Here is a 24,598-nt window from a genome sequence, read left to right as displayed (position 1 = left end):
CTATACTCAGCCTTGTCTCAGGATGGTAAGTTGGTGGTTGAAGATATCCCTCTAGTGGTGTGGGGGCTGTGCTTTGGCAAAGTGGGTGGGGTTATATCCTTCCTGTTTGGCCCTGTCCGGGGGTGTCCTCGGAGTGGGCCACAGTGTCTCCTCACCCCTCCTGTCTCAGCCTCCAGTATTTATGCTGCAGTAGTTTATGTGTCGGGGGGCTAGGGTCAGTTTGTTATATCTGGAGTACTTCTCCTGTCCTATTCGGTGTCCTGTGTGAATTTAAGTGTGCTTTCTCTAATTCTCTCTTTCTTTCTCTCTCTCGGAGGACCTGAGCCCTAGGACCATGCCCCAGGACTACCTGACATGATGACTCCTTGCTGTCCCCAGTCCACCTGGCCGTGCTGCTGCTCCAGTTTCAACTGTTCTGCCTTATTATTATTCGACCATGCTGGTCATTTATGAACATTTGAACATCTTGGCCATGTTCTGTTATAATCTCCACCCGGCACAGCCAGAAGAGGACTGGCCACCCCACATAGCCTGGTTCCTCTCTAGGTTTCTTCCTAGGTTTTGGCCTTTCTAGGGAGTTTTTCCTAGCCACCGTGCATCTACACCTGCATTGCTTGCTGTTTGGGGTTTTAGGCTGGGTTTCTGTACAGCACTTTGAGATATCAGCTGATGTACGAAGGGCTATATAAATAAATTTGATTTGATTTTGATTAGTGTATATAATGCATTACTTTTGACAATGGTGAAAAAAGTACCTAAGTGTCATGCTTGGGTAAAAGTAAAGATACCTTAATAGGAAATGACTCAAGTAAAATTGAAAGTCACCCAGTAAAATACTACTTGAGCAAAAGTCTAAAAGTATTTGGTTTTAAATATACTTAAGCATCAAAAGTAAATGTAATTGCTAAAATATACTTAAGTATCAAATGTGAAAGTATAAATCATTTAAAAGTCCTTATATTAAGCAAAGCAGAAGTCACAATTTTCTTGTATACATTTTTTTTACGGTTAGCCAGGGGCACACTCCAACACTCAGCTGTCATTTACAAAGTGTTTAGTGAGTCAGTACAGATACCCCAAAAAAACACTTAAGTAGTACATTCAAGTATTTTTCCTTAAGTACTTTATACCACTGATTTTTGACCAGGGCCCATAGGGCTCTGTTCAAAAGTAGTGCACTATGCATGCTAGAGCTATTAACCCAGTTGGACAGGCACACAGTGGTTGAAAGGGATTTAACGGCCCTCTGCTTTCAATGGGAAGCTGCAGCTTTAATTGCTGTGCAGAGCGAAGGACCCCGGCCTCCATGCTGATGACTAAGTGCATCTGGGATGCTTTGCCTAGCTACTCCTCACGATTAAACCCCATGGAGCTCTGTTCTAAATTGCACTCTAGTCCCTATAAAGTGCACTACATTTGCCCTGTAGTCAAAAGTATTGCACTTTACGGGAAATAAAGGTGCTATTTGGGATAGGCCCATGCTCCCAACATGTTGCTAAGGTTTTTTTTAGATGTGTCATGTGGCAGGTGTTAGAGAGTATGTATAAACACTCCCCCTGCCCCAATATTTGGGAGGGTTTTGACTCAGAATGGATCAAACCAAGTGAAGCTGAGAGGGGTGGATGGGTGTTTTCTCCCATAGAGGGCTATATTGATGAACTCACTGAACTTAGCCTGCCAATAGTTAATTCAAAGTTGTTGTTTTTTAAAGCATGTGTAAACAAGGGCATTAGAATATCTATTAACCACTAAGTGGAAATATGCTCTGCTGTGTTTCGTTCCTTCTTTTGTTAAACGGTAATCTAGTTGTCTTGACATTGATGTTGTGGTTAGCTAAAAGCATCGCAGCGGTCAAGTCACCAAGGTGAGTAAATCAACAGCATCGATTGCATCATGGGATTTCTGCCTACGACTGCAAATGTGGGCAAAGAGAGACCTCCAACAAGAAACATATGTATTGTTAGGTGTCCTGTGGGTGTACCCACTGGTTATATGTTTTCATGGCAAGGATATGGACAGGCTACACATGAACATATTAGCAGAAAGAATGTCATCATCTATGGCAGAGATATATCTCAATATGCAACATACCATATTTGTTGTGCTGACAAGGGCTTATAACACCTTTGATCTATAAAGCAATGTGTCCACATAAGCAGAACAACTGTAAAGCTCCAAGAGCCAGGCATGCTCATAACTATACGTTTGACAGTGAAATACAAACAGTTTGATATATGAACACACACCTTGTTTTGTTACATCAACGGTGTGTTTGGACGGCTGTATATTTCTTATCAGTCCTTCCTGTGCTTCTTAGCTAAACGGCCATTGGCCCACAAGCTTCTGAAATATAATCTATTTCCCTTAGAAATACTCAGGCCTTTGGCAGAGGCTTTAATTAGCTGGTGCAAAGTCAGTGGGAGGCATATGTCTGCCTTCCTGGGTATTTTGAGCGGACAACCACTATAAGCCTATCTTCTTCCTATAACCCTGTACCTCAGCTTCTTTCTTCTGTATATTAAGCTATGTTTTCCATCCAATAGATGCGCATGTACCAAACCATGTAACAGGACGACAGAGCAACACCAAAATCCCTCAATATGGTCAATCGGATCTAACAACTGAAGAGTCTCTTGCATCGGTGCCATGTTCTTGTTTTAACTCCCGAAGTCATCTGTCAATATCTTTTCTGAAACAGGTTACATTTGACACGAGTATGTGACATTGTGCCGCACAAAGGGCCATCGATTTCCCCTCTGTGTAAATGTAGCCATGCTTGTCGATAAATGTCGAATAGCAGCACCCTCTTGGACACAGAGGAAAACGCGCCCTGCTTCCTAATTGGGTTTCAATCCCTCAGACTCTCCACAGGAGCTGAGTCACACCATGGGCCTCTCCAGATCAATTATATATACAGTTAGGGAGAACAAGTCTTTTATACACTGCCGGTTTTGCAGGTTTTCCTACTTACAAAGCATGTAGAGGTCTGTAATTTTTTATCATAGGTACACTTCAACTGTGAGAGATGGAATCTAAAACAAAAATCCAGAAAATCACATTGTATGATTTTTAAGTAATTAATTTGCATTTTATTGCATGACATAAGTATTTGATCACCTACCAACCAGTAAGAATTCCGTCTCTCACAGACCTGTTAGTTTTTCTTTAAGAAGCCCTCCTGTTCTCCACTCATTACCTGTATTAACTGCACCTGTTTGGACTCGTTACCTGTATAAAAGACACCTGTCCACACACTCAATCAAACAGACTCCAACCACTCCACAATGGCCAAGACCAGAGAGCTGTGTAAAGACATCAGGGATAGAATTGTAGATCTGCACAAGGCTGGGATGGGCTACAGAACAATAGACAAGCAGCTTGGTGAGAAGGCAACAACTGTTGGTGCAATTATTAGAAAATGGAAGAAGTGGAATAAAATGGAAGAAGTTCAAGATGACGGTCAATCTCACCTCGTGGGGCATCAATGATCATGAGGAAGGTATAAAATACTTATGTCATGCAATAAAATGCAAAATAATTACTTAAAAATCAGACAATGAGATTTTCTGGATTTTTGTTTTAGATTCCGTCTCTCACAGTTGAAGTATACCTATGATTAAAAAAAATTACAGACCTCTACATGCTTTGTAAGTGGGAAAACTTTCAAAATCAGCAGTGTATCAAATACTTGTTCTCCCCACTGTTTGTGTGTATGTGTGAGAGAGAGTGAGAGGGAGAGAGAGATAGGTGGATGGAGGGAGGGAGAGAGAGAGAGAGAGAGAGAGAGAGAGAGAGAGGGTGGGAGTGAGACGGAAGGAGAAGAAGAAAGAGGGAGAAGAGGCTTAGGATGACAAAACTAGACGATGCTAGTCGCAAAAGTGTTTATAGAAGTGTAGCAGTTTTATATCTCTGGTGTCTGCTTCTCTCATCTGGTGACTGTTTTCATTTGATGTGCATTTGAAGCTCAAACCCAGTAGGATAAAGTTTTCTCCTTCTTGACAATTTGTAAAAAGAATTTGGCATATCTCCAAGGGTAACAGCAGAATCCGTTTCTTGGTTATTTAAACTGTGGAATGTACAGACGGTTTGGTTGTTTAGAAACAAAACCGACGCATGTGCAACTACAGTATGGGGCAAAACAAGGGTTGGCCTAAATTGTTCACAACATGTAAACTATATTTCATCTCCAATGTTTATTGAAAACAAAAATACAGTTGCACAATGAGCACTTACCTCTCAAATACATCATTACAGTTATTGGTTAGCTAGATATCTAGCCATTTTTATTCTCATATTAGCATAGAGGTGACAGTCAAAACACCTCAAAACAAGACATGGTATCAAGAAAAAGTTTAAATGAGCTGAAACGAGCCACTTACAATTCACCACGTGACAGTTTCTTAAAATTGTTGCTAGCTATCTGGCCATCCAGAACCATAACAACACATGGCCTTCTGTCCCTTTGAAGCGCGCGCATCATTTTTGTGACATTGGCAGATGTGGCAGAAATCTTAATGACAGACATGAAATGAAGACTAGACTATATGCTAATGCTAACAGAAACACACGAGGCCTCTGATAATGATAAAAACACAAAGTGGACAATGGTAGTAGTAACATAATAGTGCAGTCTGACCTAAATATGATATCTGAAGGCGTCTATATGTGAGTTACCTGGGAGTTGGACTTGCGGGGGCTGCAGTCCTGTGAGACCAGTTTGGGGGAGCAGGGTGGAGTTGCCCCGGACGACACGGAGCCCCTGGTGCTGTCAGTGAACCAGGAGAAAGGCACGAAAGAGCCAGAGGACCTGGACGGGCTCTCAGATGGCTCCCTGTGCAGAGAAAGAGAGACATTCAATATGCTAACTGAATGAGCCAAAATGGTGCCTCTAATATACTAACTAGGTGTAATAGAGCCAACATTTTGCCTCCTGTATTGAAACAGAGGGACAGAGCCAAAATGGCTTCCCATGGACTCACCGGCTTCCCATTGACAGTCTGTTTGACTTGTCTTTTCTGACCCTCACATAGGAGCGTCTCAATGTGACCCTTCAGAAGAACAAAAAAATGGTGGGTTAAGACATCAACAGAAAGCACCAGTTTTGACACTGCCAAATTTACAATGTGTTTACAATGTAAACCGTTTTAATGTCTGTATATTGAGCACCTACCCCAGGTCCAAGAATCTCCTCTTGGTCTTCTTGTCGAAGATAAGGCTGTTGTTGCCGGGGTCAGCCGGGCTGGTGTCTCGACTGTCTTCTGAAACTAACACTGAGAAGAAAAAAAATGGCAATTAACACATTATTGATTAATCAAAGCATTTTTTTATACATTAACCCACCATTACCAACATTTTGGTGTGGCCTTAATGGTATGGTGGTTGTGTATCAATACATTTATGGCTGTGTGTGTGTGTGTGTGTGTGTTTTGCCTATTTAGGCTTAATATACCATAGTTAATATCACAGTGCTTGTAATTCTTAGTGTGGGGAGTTGGACTGTAATAACTAGGATGAGGATTTTGTTGCCCAATGCGGATGTCTGCCTCTCGTACCCTCACTGTCTGGGCGTCGTGCCCGTCGAATGTAAACAGGCGAGCAGTCCGAACTGGGACACGACTTGGAGGGAGAGCTGTTGGGCGTGGTCACCAGGGCCTCCTGAGACGTGGCATTTGTCAGCTGGCGGTACCGGCCCCGAGGGGCTGGCGACCCGGTCCCGCCATCCTCCGGGGAGCGCCGTAAGGAGGAGGTGTCGAAGGAGAACACGGGGCTCCGTAAGGTGGGACAAGGGGAGGACGAGGAGAGGAGCGAATCAGGAGAAGGGGAGGAGCCTCCTCGCAGGGTGGAGTGGAGGGGGGAACGGACGGAGTGCAGGGGGCTGTCCAGACACTATGGCACAAAGATTCAGAAACACCACAATATGTTTATATGTGAACTGACTGACACAAACAATAAATAGACACATGCGCGCGCACACACACAACCACACACACAGAGAGACAGACAGACTGACACACATACATACACGCACACAAGCATGCATTTACGCATATAAACACATGCATGCACCCACTCATCAACACAATTAGGGACATATGCGTTTGGGTCAAATCCATTCCACCTCCTGTATAGTAAGGAATAATTGGACATGAAATTTGAATGGGAAAATGCTCATAACTGTAGTATGGTACTTTTCAAATTAAGTGCTAGTCCAATGAAATGCCTGAATGGGCTGGAATGTCATTTGAATTGACTGTAACTCTAGTGAGAGAAAATACTCAAAACGACCAAACAACAGATATGAAGAGAGCGAGACACACTCTCCAATGCCCTCCAAAATAGCCAAGGCCACTGAGACATTTTCCCATCTGATAATCTCCATATCATCTGAAATGAGTTCTAGGACTAAGAAACGGATTTCATGTGGATGGTTGCAATGGTATTTTACCATCTACAACTAAAATTTGATTGTCAAATGAAGCAGTGAAACATGATTCAATGCCTGATTGAGTCGAGCTTTGTTTTTCACCAATCAGGATCTACTCACGAGTATAGGCATGTACAGCGCTGTTAGTTATAGAGCTTTAGTTGCTATGTGACTTAGCTACATGTGTGCAGTATTATGGTATAGTGACTATATAACATGCGCAATAAATACCTAAAATCTCCCTTGGCGCTATCTATACAAAGATGTCTATCTATACTGTATTACCAAGACAAGGCCCTTGTCTTTTGTTATCACATGCTACAAGGTCATCATCAGACTACAAAGGAATGTGTCCTGTGGGTGTGCCTGTCCCTTTGAGAGTCCATGTCATCGATTGATTGGCTCTCACGCCTGTCACTCACCTTCCTCTCCAGACTGTCATCTCCCTCTGTGGAGCTGACACTGTCTCGGAAGCGAGAGCGAGAGGGGCGGTGCCTCCTGGCTTTGACGGACAGCTGGGCACGCCCCTTCTGTATGCTGTTGTCCAGCAGCTCTGTCTCTGGGATGGCCTCGTTCAGGTCTGAGGGAAGATCACAGAGAAAATGATGATATTCAGATCATTCAGGTCTGAGGGAAGATCACAGAGAAAAGCTCAAATAAGTGCTGGACACAGATTTGAGAAGTGCTTTTAACAGATCCATTTGATGCAGAATGTGTTACAAGGAAAGCCCAGACCTAAACATTAGACTACAGCTATTATAATATATTCATTTCACCTGGGACCTAGAAAGATAATCTACTGGGCAAAAGCTAATTCCCTTCATGTAAAATAAATCCTCTAATGTCTGTGTTACAAGAAGGTACAAGATACTGTTATACCACCTTTTTACATGTCAAACTGAGGAGTTTAATTGATCAAATGAAATATGTTTATCTGATCCTCCCCCTGCTGTAACATCCTCTATCTGTGGTGAACCCAGAGGAACGATCCTTTTGCCTTTGACCTCTTGACCCCAATCTGAGAGCCCTTCAGCGTTTCCATCAATTATCTCTCCCTCTCCTCCCCTCATCCCTTCCATTCTTCACTCCATTTATCCAGCCCCCAAATACATGACAATTCATCTATTTAATCACATTGGATGTTCCCCTGTGACTGAGTCAGCAGAGGATTGTGGGGGATGAACATTGACCTACGACCTGGTCCTCTCTTACAGTGCCTTCAGAAAGTATTCACACCCCTTGACTTTTTCCACATTTTGTTATGTTACAGCCTGAATTTAAAATTCATGAAATGTTGATTTTGTGTCATTGGCCTACAGACAATACCCCATAATGTCAAGGGGGAATTATGTTTTAGAAATGTTGACAAATTAATTAAAAATAATAAGCTGAAATGTATGAGTCAATAAGTATTCAACCCATTTGTTATGGCAAGCCGTAATAACTTTTGGAGTACAATGTTGCTTAACAAGTCACATAATAAGTTGCATGGACTCACTCTGTGTGCAACAATAGTGCTTAAAACTTCTTCAGGATTGGTGGGTCCCTCACGGGACGGTTGAGCTAACGTAGGCTAATGTGATTAGCATGAGGTTGTAAGTAACAAGAACATTTCCCAGGACATAGACATATCTGATAGTGGCAGAAAGTTTCAATTCTTGTTCATCTAACTGCACTGTCCAATTTACAGTAGCTATTACAGTGAAAGAATACCATGCTATTGTTTGAGGAGAGTGCACAGTTTTGAACTTGAAAGTTATTAATAAACAAATTAGGCAATTCTGGGCAGTCTTGATACAAAGGTTTTGAACAGAAATGCAATGGTTAATTTGATCAGTCTAAAACTTTGCGCAGACACTGCTGCCATCTAGTGGCCAAAATCTAAATTGCACCCGGGCTGGAATAATACATTATGGCCTTTGTCTTGCATTTCAAAGACGATGATACAAAAAAAAATACAAAAATACAAAAACATCTGTTGGTTTTTCTTTGTATTATCTTTTACCAGATGTAATGTGTTATATTGTCCTACATTCCATTCACATTTCCACAAACTTCAGTGTTTGCTTTCAAACGGTATCAAGAATATGCATGTCCTGCTTCAGGGCCTGATCAACAGGCAGTTTGATCTGGGTATGTCATTTTAGTGGGAAATTGAAAAAAAGGGGCGGATCCTTACATGATTTTGGAATGACTACCTCATCTCTGTACACGACTCATACAATTATCTGTAAGGCCCCTCAGTTGAGCAGTGAATTTCAAACATAGATTCAATCACAAAGACCAGGGAGATTTTCCAATGCCTCGCAATGAAGGGCACCTATTGGTAGATGGGTAAAAAAAAAAAAAAAAAAGCAGACATTGAATATCCCTTTGAGCATGGTGAAGTTATTCATTACACTTTGGATGGTGTAGCAATGCACCCAGTCACTACAAAGATAAAGGTGTCCTTCCTAACTCAGTCCCCGGTAAGGAAGAAAACCACTCAGGGATTTCAACATGACTTTAAAACAGTTACATTGTTTAATAGCTGTGATAAGAGACAACTGAGAATTGATTGACAAAATTGTAGTGACTCCACAATACTAACCTAATTGACGAAGTGAAAAGAAGGAAGCCTGTAACAGAACACAAATATTCCATAACATGCATCCTGTTTGTAACAAGGCACTAAAGTAACACTGCACAAAAATGTGCCAAAAAAGTTAACTTTATGTCCTGAATACAAAACGTTATGTTTGGGGCAAATCCAACACAACACATCATTGAGTACCACTCTTCATATTTTCAAGCATGGTGGAGGCTGCATCAAGCATACCCATAATTAGATATTTCTGTGTTTCATGTTCAATACATTTGCAAACATTTCTAAAAATGTTGTTATTATTGGGTATTGTGTGTAGATGGGTAAGAATTGTTTATTTTATTCAGGCTACATATATAACACAACAAAATCTGGAATAAGTCAAGGGGTTTGAATACTTTCTGAAGGCGCTGTATCAATCCACAAACACAGTGCCTCTATCCCTCTACTAAACATTCACTTTTTTCTTGGGAAGCATTGGCACTGTAGTAGGGATTCATGTACCACAATGACCTAATCAAACACGTACACAAGTCAAAGCAATTGACATAATACAATTGATCTATTACTTGTGAGAAATATGTAATTCAATTGTATTAGGCTTTGTTATTCTTCCCCTCACCCTCTTCAGGAACAAGTGCATCAGTACGGTGATGGAGAGACACAGAGGGGCCAGATGTGAGTGAGTCAACAGCTAAGTGCTCTTGTCACTGTTGTTGTTGTTTCAGAACGGAGGCCAGTGATGATTCATTGGCGGCCACGCTGCAGTAAAAGCGCCAACTAACAGGATTCATCTGATACCGCTCTCTGACCAGGCTGACGCTCAGATCTCATCACAGACTGTACTGTACCGCACAGGACAGCACTGACTGCTCTGTAATAGAGGATCTAACACCAGCCAGTCTGCCGAGACAGACTAAAAATAAGATGCAACAGAGGAAAGTGGTGAGACCTTTCATCAGTTATGAACCACACAGGATCACTGAAGTTCTCTTCTCTGATGCTCACTGCAGCCATTCAAGTTTGGGCAAGATTATTGAAATATACCGTATATAGTAATTACTATCATGTCCCGGACAATATTAGGCTAAATAGCTAAGAGCCTATTTTCAAAGGATCCCACCACCGAAACCAAAAGTAATACAACTAAGAAATAAGAGAGAGAGAAAATATGACTCAAGTGTTTTGATTTGTGTGAGAATTAAGAGGAAATCTAAAGATCGACTCATTTTTTCTTGACGTGCATATCCTCTTCCCTCTCTCCCATGGCTGAGTGTTCACTCTAATATAATTGGTCTTTAATCATGTAGAAATGCCCAGGCAGCACACTGTCCATGCAGGCTCTCAGTGAGGTTCAGAGACACTGGGATAACGATAAGGAAGGGAGTGATGATGAACACCCTCAGACAACAAGGACATGAGGTTCAATGAAGTATTTTTTTTTAAATGGATTTCTACTCCTTAGCAACACAAATGTGACCGATTTATCTACAGCTCATTAAAATACATTGTTTTAGAATAGTTTTTAAAAAAATATTCTGAGTTAGAATGTGAAGAAACGTTTCCCTGAACTGAATTGTGGTGCAGACGACTTCTGTTTTTAATTGAATGTAGACAAACAATTTAAACAGTATTACAGTTAATAGTTAATTACATTGCACCTAACATCAACTAAGGACTAGGAATAGGATTCTGCATATGACTCATAGCATTGGTAATGACACATTAATGTACTGTCATGACACCTATCTATAGAATGGCGCCGGAGAGGATGGTTGACATCTTACGTGCTCCTAACCAACGGTGTTTTTTTGTTTGTTTGTTTTTTGCGTTGTTTATAACTTATTTTGTACATTATGTTGCTGCTACTGTCTCTTATGACCAAAAATACCTTCTGGACATCAGAACAGCGATTACTCATCACAAGCTGGAAAGAAGCTTTTTCCTTTAACGAGTCTGACGTGAAGGATATACTGTTTTCCTGGGAACAGGCCCAAATCCCCATCACTTGCCAGAAGAGAAGACAGACAAAAATGGGGAGGAGGTCAGGCTGCCTTCTGAAAATTCGTAGGCGAGCGAGTAAACCCCCACTGCCAATCATTCTATTGGCCAACGTGCAATCATTGGAAAATGAAATCGACGACCTACAAGCAAGACTAAACTACCAACGGGACTTTCAAAACTGTAATATCTTATGTTTCACCGAGTAGTGGCTGAACGACGACATGAAGAATAAACAGCTGGCGGGTTTTACACTGTATCGGCAGGATGGAACAGCAGCCTCTGGTAAGACGAGGGTTGCCGGTCTATGTATAGTTGTAAACAACAGCTGTTGCAGGATATCTAAGGAAGTCTCAAAGTTTTGCTCACCTGAGGTAGAGTATATATAAGCTGTAGACCACACTATCTACCTAGAGAGTTTTCATCTGTATTTTTCATAGCTGTCTACATACCACCACAGACCAATGCTGGCACTAAGACCGCACTAAATGAGCTGTATACCGCCATAAGCAAACAGGAAAATGCTCATCCAGAGGCGGCGCTCCTAGTGGCCGGGGACTTTAATGCAGGGAATCTTACATCCATTTTACCAAATCTCTACCAGCATGTTAAATGTGCAACCATCTCTACTCCACACACAGAGATGCGTACAAAGCTCACCCTCCATTTGGAAAATCTGACCATAACTCTTTCCTTCTGATTCCTGCAATAATTAAAGCAGGAAGCACCAGTGACTCAGTCAATAAAAAGTGGTCAGATGAAGCAGATGCTAAGCTATAGGACTATTTTGCTGACACAGACTGGAATATGTTCCGGGATTCTTCCGATGGCATTGAGGAGTACACCACATCAGTCACTGGCTTCATCAACAGGTGCATTGATGACGTCATCCCCACAGTGACTGTATGTACATACCCCAACCAGAAGCCATGGATTACAAGGAACATCCACACTGAGCTAAAGGGTAGAGCTGCCGCTTTCAAGGAGTGGAAGTCTAACCCGGAAGCGTATAAGAAATCCCTCTATGCCCTCCGACGAACCCTCAAACAGGCAAAGGGTCAATACAGGACTATGATCGAATCGTACTACAACGGCTCCGACGCTCGTTGGATGTGGCAGGGCTTGCAAACTATTACAGACTACAAAGGGAAGCACAGCCGAGAGCTGCCCAGTGACACGAGCCTACCAGACGAGCTAAACTACTTCTATGCTCGCTTCGAGGCAAGTAATACTGAAGCATGCATGAGAGCATCAGCTGTTCCGAACGACTGTGGGATCACCGTCTCCTCAGCCGATGTGAGTAAGACCTTTAAACAGGTCAACATTCACAAGGCCGCAGGGCCAGACGGATTACCAGGACGTGTACTATACTCCGAGACGACCATAGTCCCAGACTATTTACATTGCCCCCCCTCCCTCTTTTACGCTGCTGCTACTCTCTGTTATATACCTTGTATGCATAGTCACTTTAATAACTCTAACTACATGTACATAAATACCTCAATTACCTTTACTAACCGGTGCCCCCACACATTGACTCTGTACTGGTACCCCTGTATATAGCCTCGCTATTGTTATTTTACTGCTGCTTTTTAATGATTTGTTATTGTTATTTCTTATTGTTATTTTTTGGGGAGGGGGGGGGGGGGTTTGGTTAAGGGCTTGTAAGAAAGCATTTCACTGCAAGGTCTACACCTGTTGCATTCGGCGCATGTGACAAATACAATTCGATTTATTGAGCAGTCTGAATAAAAGGGCAGGTGTGGCAGATCACACTAAATGACCAGAGATCCATTCTCATCTAAGAAGACCACAATGCACAATGAGCTCCAGAATAATGTTGCACTTCCACTGGACTCCACTTGACTGTGGTTGGGCAAATTTGGACCTCGCTCTCTCTACACTGTCCTAGCTTACGACATTGTCTTAATTAACATGAGGGGTGGGGTGGAATTTGAGAATGAAAGTACAATGTCTATATGACTCACTATGGCTATATTCAGAACCCTGTTGTTCATCCATTCAAATTGTGGTTGCATCCCAAATGGCACCCTGATCCCTACTTTTGCACTACTTTTGACTAGAGCTCTATAGGCCCTAGGGAATAAGGTGCCATTTGGGGTGCACTCTGTAAATCAATGTTTGTGCTGCTCAGTGACCCAGCAGTGGTCAAATGGAGGCAGAGTGACATTTTCCACCTGTAGTTCTGCCATCAGCTTACTGACAAGGAAGGTTGAACACCCAACTGACCTTTCGCCCGCTCTGTGCATGTTATGGGCTACATGCTCAGAGATGGAGGAGACCTGTCTCCAATACCTTTTCATGTACCTCACAGTCGACGAAAGGGAACCTCCTTTGCTTTGGAAATCACAACTCAACAGTAGCCATCTGCTATCTTACAGAAGCATTGTAATCTGTCCAAATTTAAAACAGCACACAGTACACATATCACCAGGGGTCAGGGAACAGAACTGAAAACCGGAAAGAACGTCATTTTTCAAGGAACAGAATCAAAACCTGGAATGAAAGTGATCTATACTATTCTTGAACAGAACCATGGGAACCGGTTAATAACATTATTTTACATTCCGGGCATCCATTTGCAAAAAAAAAAAAAAATGCAACAAAGCTTCTATGCAAAGCCCTCACTCTTTTTCCAGTGTCTGCCTGCCTGCTACTGAATTTACAAGTATGATTCAGAAATTAGGAAGAGAGATTTGTTATTAGAGAAGAATGGATTAACTTTTTCAATGCTACTTAAGGATACTAAATAGTTATCACATTTGACATTGGATTTATTAACTACAAATGTTTTATTTTGATTCTGGTGCAGCTCTGCACACACACACTAGCTAGCTAGTTTTGGTCCAACGTTAAACCATCTCTCTGAAGTTCAAAGACATTCAATGTTCCTTCATAGAAGCTGCTCCTCCATGGGTATAATTCTGAATATTAATGGTTACTTTTTTTTGGTTCAAACCGGTTCGGAACTTTCTTTTGCCGGTCGGAACAGTGGAACTGAACAAAAAAAATATTGGTTCTGTTATGAACGATATGATTGGGGGGGAAATGGTTCCAACCCCTGCATGTCACACTTCCCTCCAGAAATAGAATTGAACACAGAAGTTAATTGCTCTAGTAGTGTTGTCTAGTGGTACATCCTTGCACAACAGGCTAAAACTCAAGCAGCACACAAAGTTAATTTGTATAGATAGACACCACTGGGTCTAGCTTGGGCTATCGAGTCCAAAACCACAACACTCAGTGTGGTAGAGTGTAAGGTTCATTAAATTCAATTTTCCGCAATCTGGGGGTGAATGGAATTGAGTGCTTTGCCGTTTCAGATTGGTGCTGCGTTCCTCAAGTTGGTTTATTATATGACACATGCTTTGTATCAGGAAGCAAGGTTTGGTTCAGTATAACTGAAGCCTTGAACAAGCTTTATATCAAGAATATCAGTGTAAGGTTTGAGTGGATATGGATTCTCGGCTTATAAGATTGAAACTGTATTGCGTTAGGTTAGGTTCAGGCTGTGTGCTACGATAGCAGTGGGACTGCTAGTTCAGTATGGCATTGTCTTTGTGGTTCATTGGATGAGCTGTGTATTGGCTGACTCCGTGGTTCAGTATTAGGATGTACACAGACAGTAATGAAGGCAGACAGGCCGAACTGCCGCAGAGGGAAATTGTTCTGCTCGCCCCCGCCTACGTTCTCTACCACGTTTCCACTGAGCGAGTCAAGGGAGACCAAGCACAGCGACCCCAAAGACAACAGACAACAACAAGCTATTTTACAGGGTGAATCCCTCACGTTAAACAACAACATTTCTTGGCTCCAGTATCTCAACCCTCCTGTTCACCTTGTTGACAACATTATACGAGACAACATGGAGGAGTAAAGCGGGGTGAAGGAGGAGGGTGAACTGAGAATCACCTCTTAATTTTTTCCCATTCTTTTAGCCCCAGTGGTGCACATTATCCCCCCTGCTCTTATTAGACTTAGTCTCTGTGCTAAGAGGCACCATTAAATATTGACCAAACCAAGCCACACCCCATAAGCCATCCTCCCACCCCTTATTGGATTCTACACAGACCATACATGGAATAGGTAGGAGACAGATATACTACAGCCCACCCCCACTATAGGTCTACTGAGCGCACTACCCCCGACTCTATATTTCCCTGTGGACCTTTCTAGAGAGGTATGAAGGTCAATCTCACAGCTGCATCACTAGAGGAAAGTGTGCACAGTATATTAAGAAAACGCCAGAGAGCTGGCGAAGCAAACAAGATGCGGTCAGTTCAAAAATGTCTATTAGTGTCGCTCACTGCCACATCTCGAGGCTGTCAGGCTGATCCACCGGCTGTGTAGTTTTGTCTAATTTAGTGACTGGATATCTGAAAGATGTGCTGTGGAGACACACACACATGCATGCAAATACACTCTAAAAATACCTCACATCCGAGCCAGCAGGCAGGTAGATGCACGCTTCAATGTTAGCTACGTGAATCCATAATACAGTTGAAATTAATGTTTTTTAGAAGAGTTGAGCAGATTTGGGGCGTCTGGGCCAATAAGACAGAGGGTTAGAGGGGGGCGGGAATGTAGAAGTCTTGACACCGCTGAGACCTGTCATGACTGTCTTGATCAAGTCAGGTTACAGGAGACCACAACCCTACAGATTATCTCTCAACCCCAGCAGAGGAGGACAGATCTAGGGGTCTGAAGACGTGGGGGGTTTTATGGCCCCCACGCCCCTGGTAAATCTCAGGCCACAGACAAATTCCTTTGTCCTGTCACTATAGAGAACCAGCCTCAGAACATTAAACATGAACTAAAGGGACTTTGGAACAATGGTTTTCGTCAGCCACAATGGTGGTCATGACGATAGATGGACTATGAAAATGTATGTCATCTTTGTTCTGTTATTAAGGTTAATAGATGACGTTATTACGAAAACATTGTAATGTGAAGGGTTTTCCTAGTATATGTTTGATGTTTATACATTGTACGTTGTATGGAAAATATCCAAATCAAAAATAATGTTTTGGGGAAGATGAAATGTTAAGTTAGTTGTTTAGAATGGGATTTAAGAAAAATCTAGCCCTTGCCTCATTAACTTGGTATGCCCAGAGAATTGCCCTAAAGGCGGCCTTGCCCACTTCTGACCCAAGGGTATAAAACCTGTGAGTATAGAATTTACAACAAGACTACGTGACCCCAGCTGCAGCAGGGTCTTAAAAAGTAAACAAACCCAGGACGCAACGCAAGTTTAAGGACAAAGAAATCCTTTTCTACCCAAGCTACAGATGAGTAGCTGTGTCTAAGCGGGTGAATTCTAGTCGAACCACCTAGCCTCCATCTCCCATCGAATCGTGGTATCTAAAGGGTTTCATTCCTATGCTGTGAGCTCTGAGCTACAGAGCTGCCTGGCCTCAGAAGACCCCTTCCAGAGAAAGGGGTGAGGGAACAGACTCCTAAGCCAAAAAGGACACTGACACCGAGAAGACGGTCAGAGAGGTGCGCTGGAGTAGCGCATCATCGAATAGCTGAAGGCCTATGCAGAGAATCCCCGGAGATCATTCCCACGTAATTACATCATTATATTCTGACCCATAAGAGCGGCAGTTTGAGGAAAGGGTTAGAATAGCATAGCTGACAAATTCACCCAAATGTATATTTCTCTTGTGTACTTCTTTCTGTTCTCTCTCTTTTGAAATTCCCATTGTGGGTAACACTGGCCATATTGTGTTGGCCCGTTATACTAAGTTCTAATCAATAGCCTATAATGTGTTTTGTCTATGTGTATATGTTTATCATCATTTGAGCTTTTTAGTAAATAAATATTCAACTAAAATTGGTGTGGTACGAATTCATTAGTGGGACCCGGGTCCGTGCATATTCACGGGCTATACGACGTTCAGAACGAGACAGTTAGAGGCAACTGGTTAATTAGCGGCTGTTGTAAAATCGATATTCTGATATTCTTTGAGTTCATTTGGGAAATAGAAACTCAATAAAAACTAGTTTTCCCATAGTGCCCCAGGTTAATGAGTTAATAATTGCTTGATTCAGTTAATCATGTAATTAGAAACTTGTAATCATTCGATGAGCAACAGTCGTCACATTAACTAATACAACGTCACAACAGACCCAAACGGCTGAGTCCACACAAAGGGTGATGTTCCACATTAGCGCTGGGGTGTCTTATTCAGGGAGAGAGAGGTGACCTGGGAGCTGTTCCGAAGGGGAATAGGGAGTATTTATAGGACTCTGACTGAGAGGTACTTGCTGGTTTCAACGTTATATACAAAGGTGCTGTGATGTAGAAGTCTGAGTCATAGCCTCTTTAGGAATTGATTTTCTTAAAATAGGACATGGAGTGTTTGTGTGTGTATGTGTGTGTCTGCATGCATGTGTAGCCTGACTGGACTGCCCTTTAAGCTGAGAAGAGCAGTCATGATATTTCATAGCATAGGCCTTCCCACGTATCATTACAACAACAGACGCCCTCATGTTCCACAGATTTCCCTGACCCATGGTATTCAGAAAGTTATAGGTCCAGCGCACAGCACACACATACAGTAGTTTATGCCAGACACACACCACACAAACGCTTTATTTCTGTGTGCCTCATGTCGTGTATCTTTCTTTGAGAGATGTACGCACACAAACACACAATCTTCGTTAGTGCATCTCATATACAACACTCATTAAACGTGCGAGACACAAACACACACAAACACACAGAGAGAGAGAGAGAAAGAAGCACTCACCAAAAACATTTTCTGTCTCCTCCAGCTGTGTGGCAGACATGGCGCAATGGGCACTGTGAAGAGAGAGGGTGTAGAGAGAGAGAAAGAGAGAGAAACGGAGAGGGCGAGGGGGGTAGAATTCTAGATTAGGTACTGTAGAAACAAAAACCTAACAGAGAGAGAGGGAGTGAGAGAGAGACAGAGATTTCAATCAGTTGCTGCATTTACGTATATGGACAAGTTTAGTCAGCCGTGTGACCAGCCTGCAGCCCTTTGCTTAGCTTCACCATCCCATCATCTAACAAGCCTCCTCGTCTCGTCTGTCTGCTGCAATGCTTAGCCCTGTGGCTGTTTCTCCCTGGAAGAACCCTCAAGGAAATCACATTAGGAATTTACCAGAAAATGAGCTGCGACCCCCCCCCCCCCCCCCATTTCTACTCACTCACAGATAAAAACACACTCATGCGCTAATGGGCACGTCTGCTCGGGAGCATAGTCGTCAGGGTGATTGATCGTGAGGGCTCAGCTGATCATCACACCGCTGACCCATTTCCCTGCTAGCCAGGTAATTAAACATGCAGCTAAAGAAGAGAGAATGGAGGGATGAGAGGAGAGCACAAACACACACAGGGGGTTCCACACTTTCCTAAAGGAATGGCTGCATGATAAAGATGGATGATGTGTGCATTTGGGCTGGGAAGGGGTTTGAAGGTGGGTTAATGCATTACATCTCAAATGGAGGGCGTTACACTGTCGTATAAAGTATAGACATTTTAGTGGATCAAATTGGAAATGTATCTTAGAACTAACTCCAGAAATAAAATGAATAGAACATTCAGGATCGAATGAAGACACAAGGTTGTTGTAAATGAAGATGATTAAAGTTGCCCCAAGCTAGCTTGTGTTGTCCTGCGAATCACCCAATCTTGTGCCCATTAACCCCCCTAGCTTATCTGTGAACTCCAATCCACACTCTGGACAGCATCCTTTCTACAGTGGCTTGTAAAAGTATTCACCCCCTTTGGCATTTTTCCTATTTTGTTGCAATACAACCTGGAATTAAAATAGATTTTTTGGGGAGTTTGTATCATTTGATTTACACAACATGCCTACCACTTTGAAGATGCAAAATATTTTTTATTGTTAAACAACCAAGAAATAAGACAAAAACACTTGAGCGTGCTTAACTATTCACTCGCCCCAAAGTCAATACTTTGTTGAGTCACCTTTTGCACCAATTACAGCTGCAAGTCTCTTGAGGTATGTCTCTATAAGCTTGGCACATCCAGCCAAAGGGATTTTTTGCCCATTCTTCAAGGCAAAACTGCTCCAGCTACTTCAAGTTGGATGGGTTCCGCTGGTGTACAGCAATCTTCATACCACAGATTCTCAATTGGATTGAGGTCTGGGCTTTGTTGAACCACTTGAGTGTTGCTTTAACAGTATGCTTAGGGTCATTGTCCTGCTGGAAGGTGAACCTCCGTCCCAGTCTCAAATCTCTGGAAGACTGAAGCAGGTTTCCCTCAAGAATTTCCCCATCGCTCCATCAATTCAGTTCCCCAGTCCCTGACGATGAAAAACATACCCAGAGCATGATGCTGCCACCACCAATGCTTCACTGTGGGGAAGTGTTCTAGGGGTGATGAGAGGTGTTAGGTTTGCGCCAGACAGAGCATTTTCCTTGATGGACAAAAAGCTCCATTTTAGTTTCATCTGACCATAGTACCTTCTTCCGTATGTTTGGGGGGTCTCCCACATGCCTTTTGGCGAACACCAAATGTGTTTGCTTATTTTTTTCTTTAAGCAATGGATTTTTTCTGACCACTCTTCCGTAAATCCCAGCTCTTTGGAGTGTACGACTCCAATCTCCGCTGTGGAGCTTTGCAGCTCCTTCAGGGTTATCTTTGGTCTCTTTGTTGCCTCTCTGATTAATGCCCTCCTTGCCTGATCCGCGAGTTTTGGTGGGAGGCCCTCTCTTGGCAGGTTTGTTGTGGTGCCATATTCTTTCCATTTTTTAATAAAGGATTTAATGGTGTTCCGTGGGATGTTCAAAGTTTCAGATATTTTTTTATAACCCAACCCTGATCTGTACTTCTCCACAACTTTGTCCCTGACCTGTTTGGAGAGCTCCTTGGTCTTCATGGTGCCACATGTTTGGTGGTGCCCCTTGCACGGTGGTGTTGCAGACTCTGGACCTTTCAGAACAGGTATATATATATATATATATATACAGTGCCTTGCGAAAGTATTCGGCCCCCTTGAACTTTGCGACCTTTTGCCACATTTCAGGCTTCAAACATAAAGATATAAAACTGTATTTTTTTGTGAAGAATCAACAATAAGTGGGACACAATCATGAAGTGGAACGACATTTATTGGATATTTCAACCACCTCTAATACTTGCAAGGCACTGTACTCCTTATCAGACAACTCTAATGGATGGTTGCTCTGTGCTGTAATGGAGGCTTGGGGAACACAGTACTGGTCATTATATGGCTACAGTAACAGTTGTATACGTTAGACAGAATAGTTTGCTGCAGTCTGTGAGAACAGTGGGCGATTATTTTCTTTAAAAACATAGCTGGGCTTTTGTTTTTCTCTTCAAAATCCACTTCTACCAGAACTGGCCTGGGGGTTAATCCAGCCAATAATAAACTTACTGCATTAGAGTTTGCAACAAACATCACATCTGTGAGAAACTGCCTCAAGACACTTCTGCACAACTTCGGACAAAGAAAGTATTATCCAAAAGTGCAGCGTCATCATAAATGATACCCCCTCTGTTTTTAGACATTCCGTTACTCATCCGTTAATACAGCGAGCACTAGGCAGCATAGCATCCCCTTTACGACACCATCAAGTCTCATGGAAGGACTCATTGAATATGTGACACCAGATAGCTCCATGCTCCTATTGCTTCCCACGTGAAAGCCAAGCAACCACTTGGTTCCACCTATCCAGTCTTAGAGCCATGGTCAAAACGGATAGAAACGGACTGCACCAGCTACCAGGCCCAGAGGGGAGGAGGAGAGGTGAGTGGGCAGGGGGCCCAGGAGAGAGAGGCCATCTGCTGCCTACTGCCCGTGGTCCTGTATCCCTGGCAGGGCAGCCCTGGTCTCCATATGGACCTAACCTGGAAGAGGGGACACCTTAGATATGCTGCTATGTCCTGCACCTAGTTAGCGCAGCACAGGAATATGTGTGTGTGGGAGGTGGATGAATGCTCTCTGTGCATGTAGTTGTGAGTCCCGGTAAGAGACAGAAAACATATTGAATGTGAAGATAAGTCCTGTATTAGAAAAGACAGACATCGATAAACAGACCAAAAGGGCAAGAAAACACGTACAAAAGTGGGATGAAAACATCAATGTTAGCTTAGTGAAGGAATCATTTTACAGCTCCATCATGACTCACTTAAAGAGATGACTAATATTGTCCGGAAATAAATAAATCATAAAGTGCTTTTTATTGTATTTTCTATTTAACTAGGCAAGTCAGTTAAGAACAAATTCTTATTTACAATGACGGCCTACACCGGCCAAACCCAGATGACGCTGGGGCAATTGTGTGTCGCCCTATGGGACTCCTAATCACGGCCGGTTGCGATACAGCCAGTATGAGTCATTATTTCGATAACCTCGTCTAGTAAGAAGTTAGTGTATCAAAACATCCACTTGTTGGGGAGAGAATAGGGACACACACAGATATTCCTGAGAGAGCAGGGTGTTGCAGTACATCACATAGAGGAAACGCCCAGAGAGAGAGCTGTGTGTGTGACAGATACAACAGTCGCACACACACACACACATCCAGTGGAGAGAGAGAGGGAGAGGGGGGGAGTAAGAGAGAGAGAGAAAGTGTGTGAGAGAGAGAGAGAGAGAGAAAGAGAGAGAGAGAGAGAGAGAGAGAGAGAGAGAGAGAGAGAGAGAGAGAGAGAGAGAGAGAGAGAGAGAGAGAGAGAGCACACAAATTGATGGGTGGTTAAAAGGAGGGAATTTACTGTCTGTAGTGTAGTGCAGCAGATGACTGAGATTAGGAGAAAGACAGTGATGAGCAGAGCATCATCCTCCATAAACCAACTTGCTAGTGAGCCGAAGCAGTACAGACAGTAGATGATTGAATAGTAGGACGTGCTGTACTGATGGTTTAAAGGGAAACAAACTGCACACAGAGACATAACATTTTTCTTCACAAGTTCATCTGACTCTAGGGAAGTAGATAAAGGCTTATTTGCCAAAATCCTGAAGTCCACCTTTAAAGGTGAAAGATGCTTCATATGCAATCTGCTTAAATCTGTGATTTTGGTTCAAACTATTCACGTCGCATAGTTTGTCTGGGAAAAATCATGTCACTGCCTTCTCTCCTTGGCGGGATGTCTGAGGGAATGTCTCATAGTATTAGCAGCAGAAATGAGTCTCGCTTTGCCCCACTCTGATGCTATGTGGGAAAGGAGTGGGGGCTAACAGTCGATTCTGGGGGATGCAATTTAGGCAGTGCTGGCCTCAACCAAACCCTCCAATTCCCTCTTATGACCCCTATTCCAACAAATCTATGGGGTGGCCTCTGCCAGAACATGGTTCATTAAAACATACATGAGGTGTGGACAGGACACAGATTGCCACACACACAGATATAGAGATACATGCTCTCACACACTCAACACACACAGCACACATTCATACCCAGGTCCCAAGACCGAGCGTCCCACCATGGATGACTTACAGGGACATAAAACTAGGGAGAGAAGAGAATGAGTGTTGAGGCAATATACTGTCTCTGCCTCCAGGGAATGGTCTCTATATATTTGGCAAATGGGATTTTACACGTGCGTGGGCACGTGCACACACACTAAACCTTCACAAGGCTGACACACAACGTGGGTATCAACGATAATGGCCTTACGAACACACACACACACACACACACACACACACACACACACACACACACACACACTCTCTCTCTAACCCTGTGTGATATGACGATAATGTGAACAGCCGGCTTCTCAGAGGTTCGATGAAGCCGTACAACCAGTCACCCTCTTAAGGAGGAGTCAACGGGGTCAGAGAAGGTAGGGATGATGGATGAAGGGAGGGCAGGAAATATGAACCGATCACTTCCTGCAGACAGAGACAGGTTTAGGGGCTGAGTGACGGCCATGGGCCAGACAGTTGGAGGAAAGTGGCCTATAAGAAGAGCTCAGTCCAAGATAACTTCATGTACCATTATACACTGTCCACAACTACTACACCACTACTTTATGTTGAGTCCAAGCTGGCTCCCTATGTTGACATTGTTCCACTTCCTTGTAACCTTTCCATGATAATTGATAGGTGAAACAATAGGATATAACTCCATTAAAGTTCTCTAACAAATTGAGTCCTCACAGGTCAGTGCCCATGAAGGAAAGGAAACTAGGAAAGGAAGACATTTCAGACTGCAACGGCACAGTCCTATGGGGTGTCATGGTTTATAAGGACAGTGTATCTTTCCCCATTAGTTGCAGCATTTTACCACTGGACATGATGAGAGGGGCTTGCTCGTTAGGCTGTGTGAACACGCCGTGTCCCATCTGTGTGTTAACGTGTTAGGAACAACACAAACAACCCTGGGGGAAGACAGACACTCTCTCACGTGGCGGCGAGAGAGAGATAGAAGGAAGAGGAGGACGATGGAGAGATGGAGGAAGAGAGAGAAAAAAGAGGGGGAGAGGGGAGAGGGAAAGAGAGAAGGAGAGGCAGATATTTAGAAAGATACCCAGAAAAAAAGATAAATGCATAGAACACATTAAGCTCCTACATTTTAGAGTTAAAATATCTCACTTTCAGTGTATTGCTAAATGTTGCAACAGACCTCAGGAGAAATCAAACGAGGGGAGTGAAGGAAAACAGTGAACAGTAGCTTTAATAGCCTGACAACAACCCAGACAGAACTACATGGGTCAATGCAGCTGAATATCTAATAAGCTCTCTATTCAGTCCGAGTGAGGATGCCTTGGCTTGAGTGACCGCACCAAACGAGACAAACACATCCCAAAGCAAGCACAGCTTGTTCCCAAAAGAGGGGGTTTGTTCCCAACAACAAAAAGCATTGTCGGGGGATAGGGCTGGCAGGCTCAGAGAGGAAGAGGGAGAGAGAGAGGAGCGAGAGATAGAGCGAGGACAAGCGAGGAGAACAGAGATGATAAGAGATAGGGAGAAATAGAGATGAGAACAGAGCAGGGCGGAGAGAGGAAAAGAAAACAAGATCGAAATCGAGACAACAACAAGGTAAACAGTCCGGGCGGTAAAAGCAGTGCAGCTCACCTTTAAAACGTGTTCCCCTTAGGTTGGCACTCAGTCGACATGGCAGACTGGCATAAGGCCCTCGTCTCCACTGGCAGCACGGCAGGCCGAATGCGTATCCCGGGTAACGGCAGCAGCGTTGGAAGAGACAGAACAGAATGTATCCACTGGGCAAAGGCTGGCTGCCTGCTTCCTCCTGCACAACCCAGCACTACAGAGCTCTGCTCTGCCACAGAGCACCGTCAAGGACAGCCGAGAAAGAGAGAGGGAGGAGGGGAGGGCGGGTAGGAGAGAGAGGGGGGGAGAGAGAAGTGGGAGTGGATGACAGTGTCTAAGGCAGAGCGAAAGGAAAGAGAGAAGGACAGGGTAAAGAGAGAGAGGGACAGGAGAAAAATCAAGAGAGAGAAAGAGAGAGAGGCAGGCTGAGGTAGGGACACACAAGCACACACTCAAGCACAGCTGTCTGGTATGATGGAGAAGGCAGCGCTCTCAAGCAGGTCCTGGTGATCCAGCCCTGGTGTGTGTGTGTAGGGGGAGGATGGGGGCAGT

General features: G+C 43.4%; 1 protein-coding gene across 1 annotated transcript in view; it reads right to left on the bottom strand.

Moving 5' to 3' along the window:
• LOC110538949 (sterile alpha motif domain-containing protein 14) overlaps positions 1-24,598 on the bottom strand; it is a 38,924-nt gene extending 14,326 nt beyond the window's left edge. Inside the window, exons 1-7 of the mRNA XM_036938167.1 lie at positions 24,071-24,598; positions 17,786-17,838; positions 6,847-7,004; positions 5,553-5,886; positions 5,171-5,270; positions 4,980-5,048; positions 4,675-4,831 (exon numbers count right to left, since the gene is read on the bottom strand). Coding sequence (XP_036794062.1) covers positions 4,675-4,831; positions 4,980-5,048; positions 5,171-5,270; positions 5,553-5,886; positions 6,847-7,004; positions 17,786-17,825 — 858 coding nt within the window. The 5' untranslated portion in view covers positions 17,826-17,838; positions 24,071-24,598. The remainder of the gene's footprint in view (positions 1-4,674; positions 4,832-4,979; positions 5,049-5,170; positions 5,271-5,552; positions 5,887-6,846; positions 7,005-17,785; positions 17,839-24,070) is intronic.

Source organism: Oncorhynchus mykiss, chromosome 12, assembly GCF_013265735.2.
Source record: "Oncorhynchus mykiss isolate Arlee chromosome 12, USDA_OmykA_1.1, whole genome shotgun sequence".
Classification (NCBI taxonomy): domain Eukaryota; kingdom Metazoa; phylum Chordata; class Actinopteri; order Salmoniformes; family Salmonidae; genus Oncorhynchus; species Oncorhynchus mykiss.
This window is presented reverse-complemented; position numbering and strand designations above follow the sequence as displayed.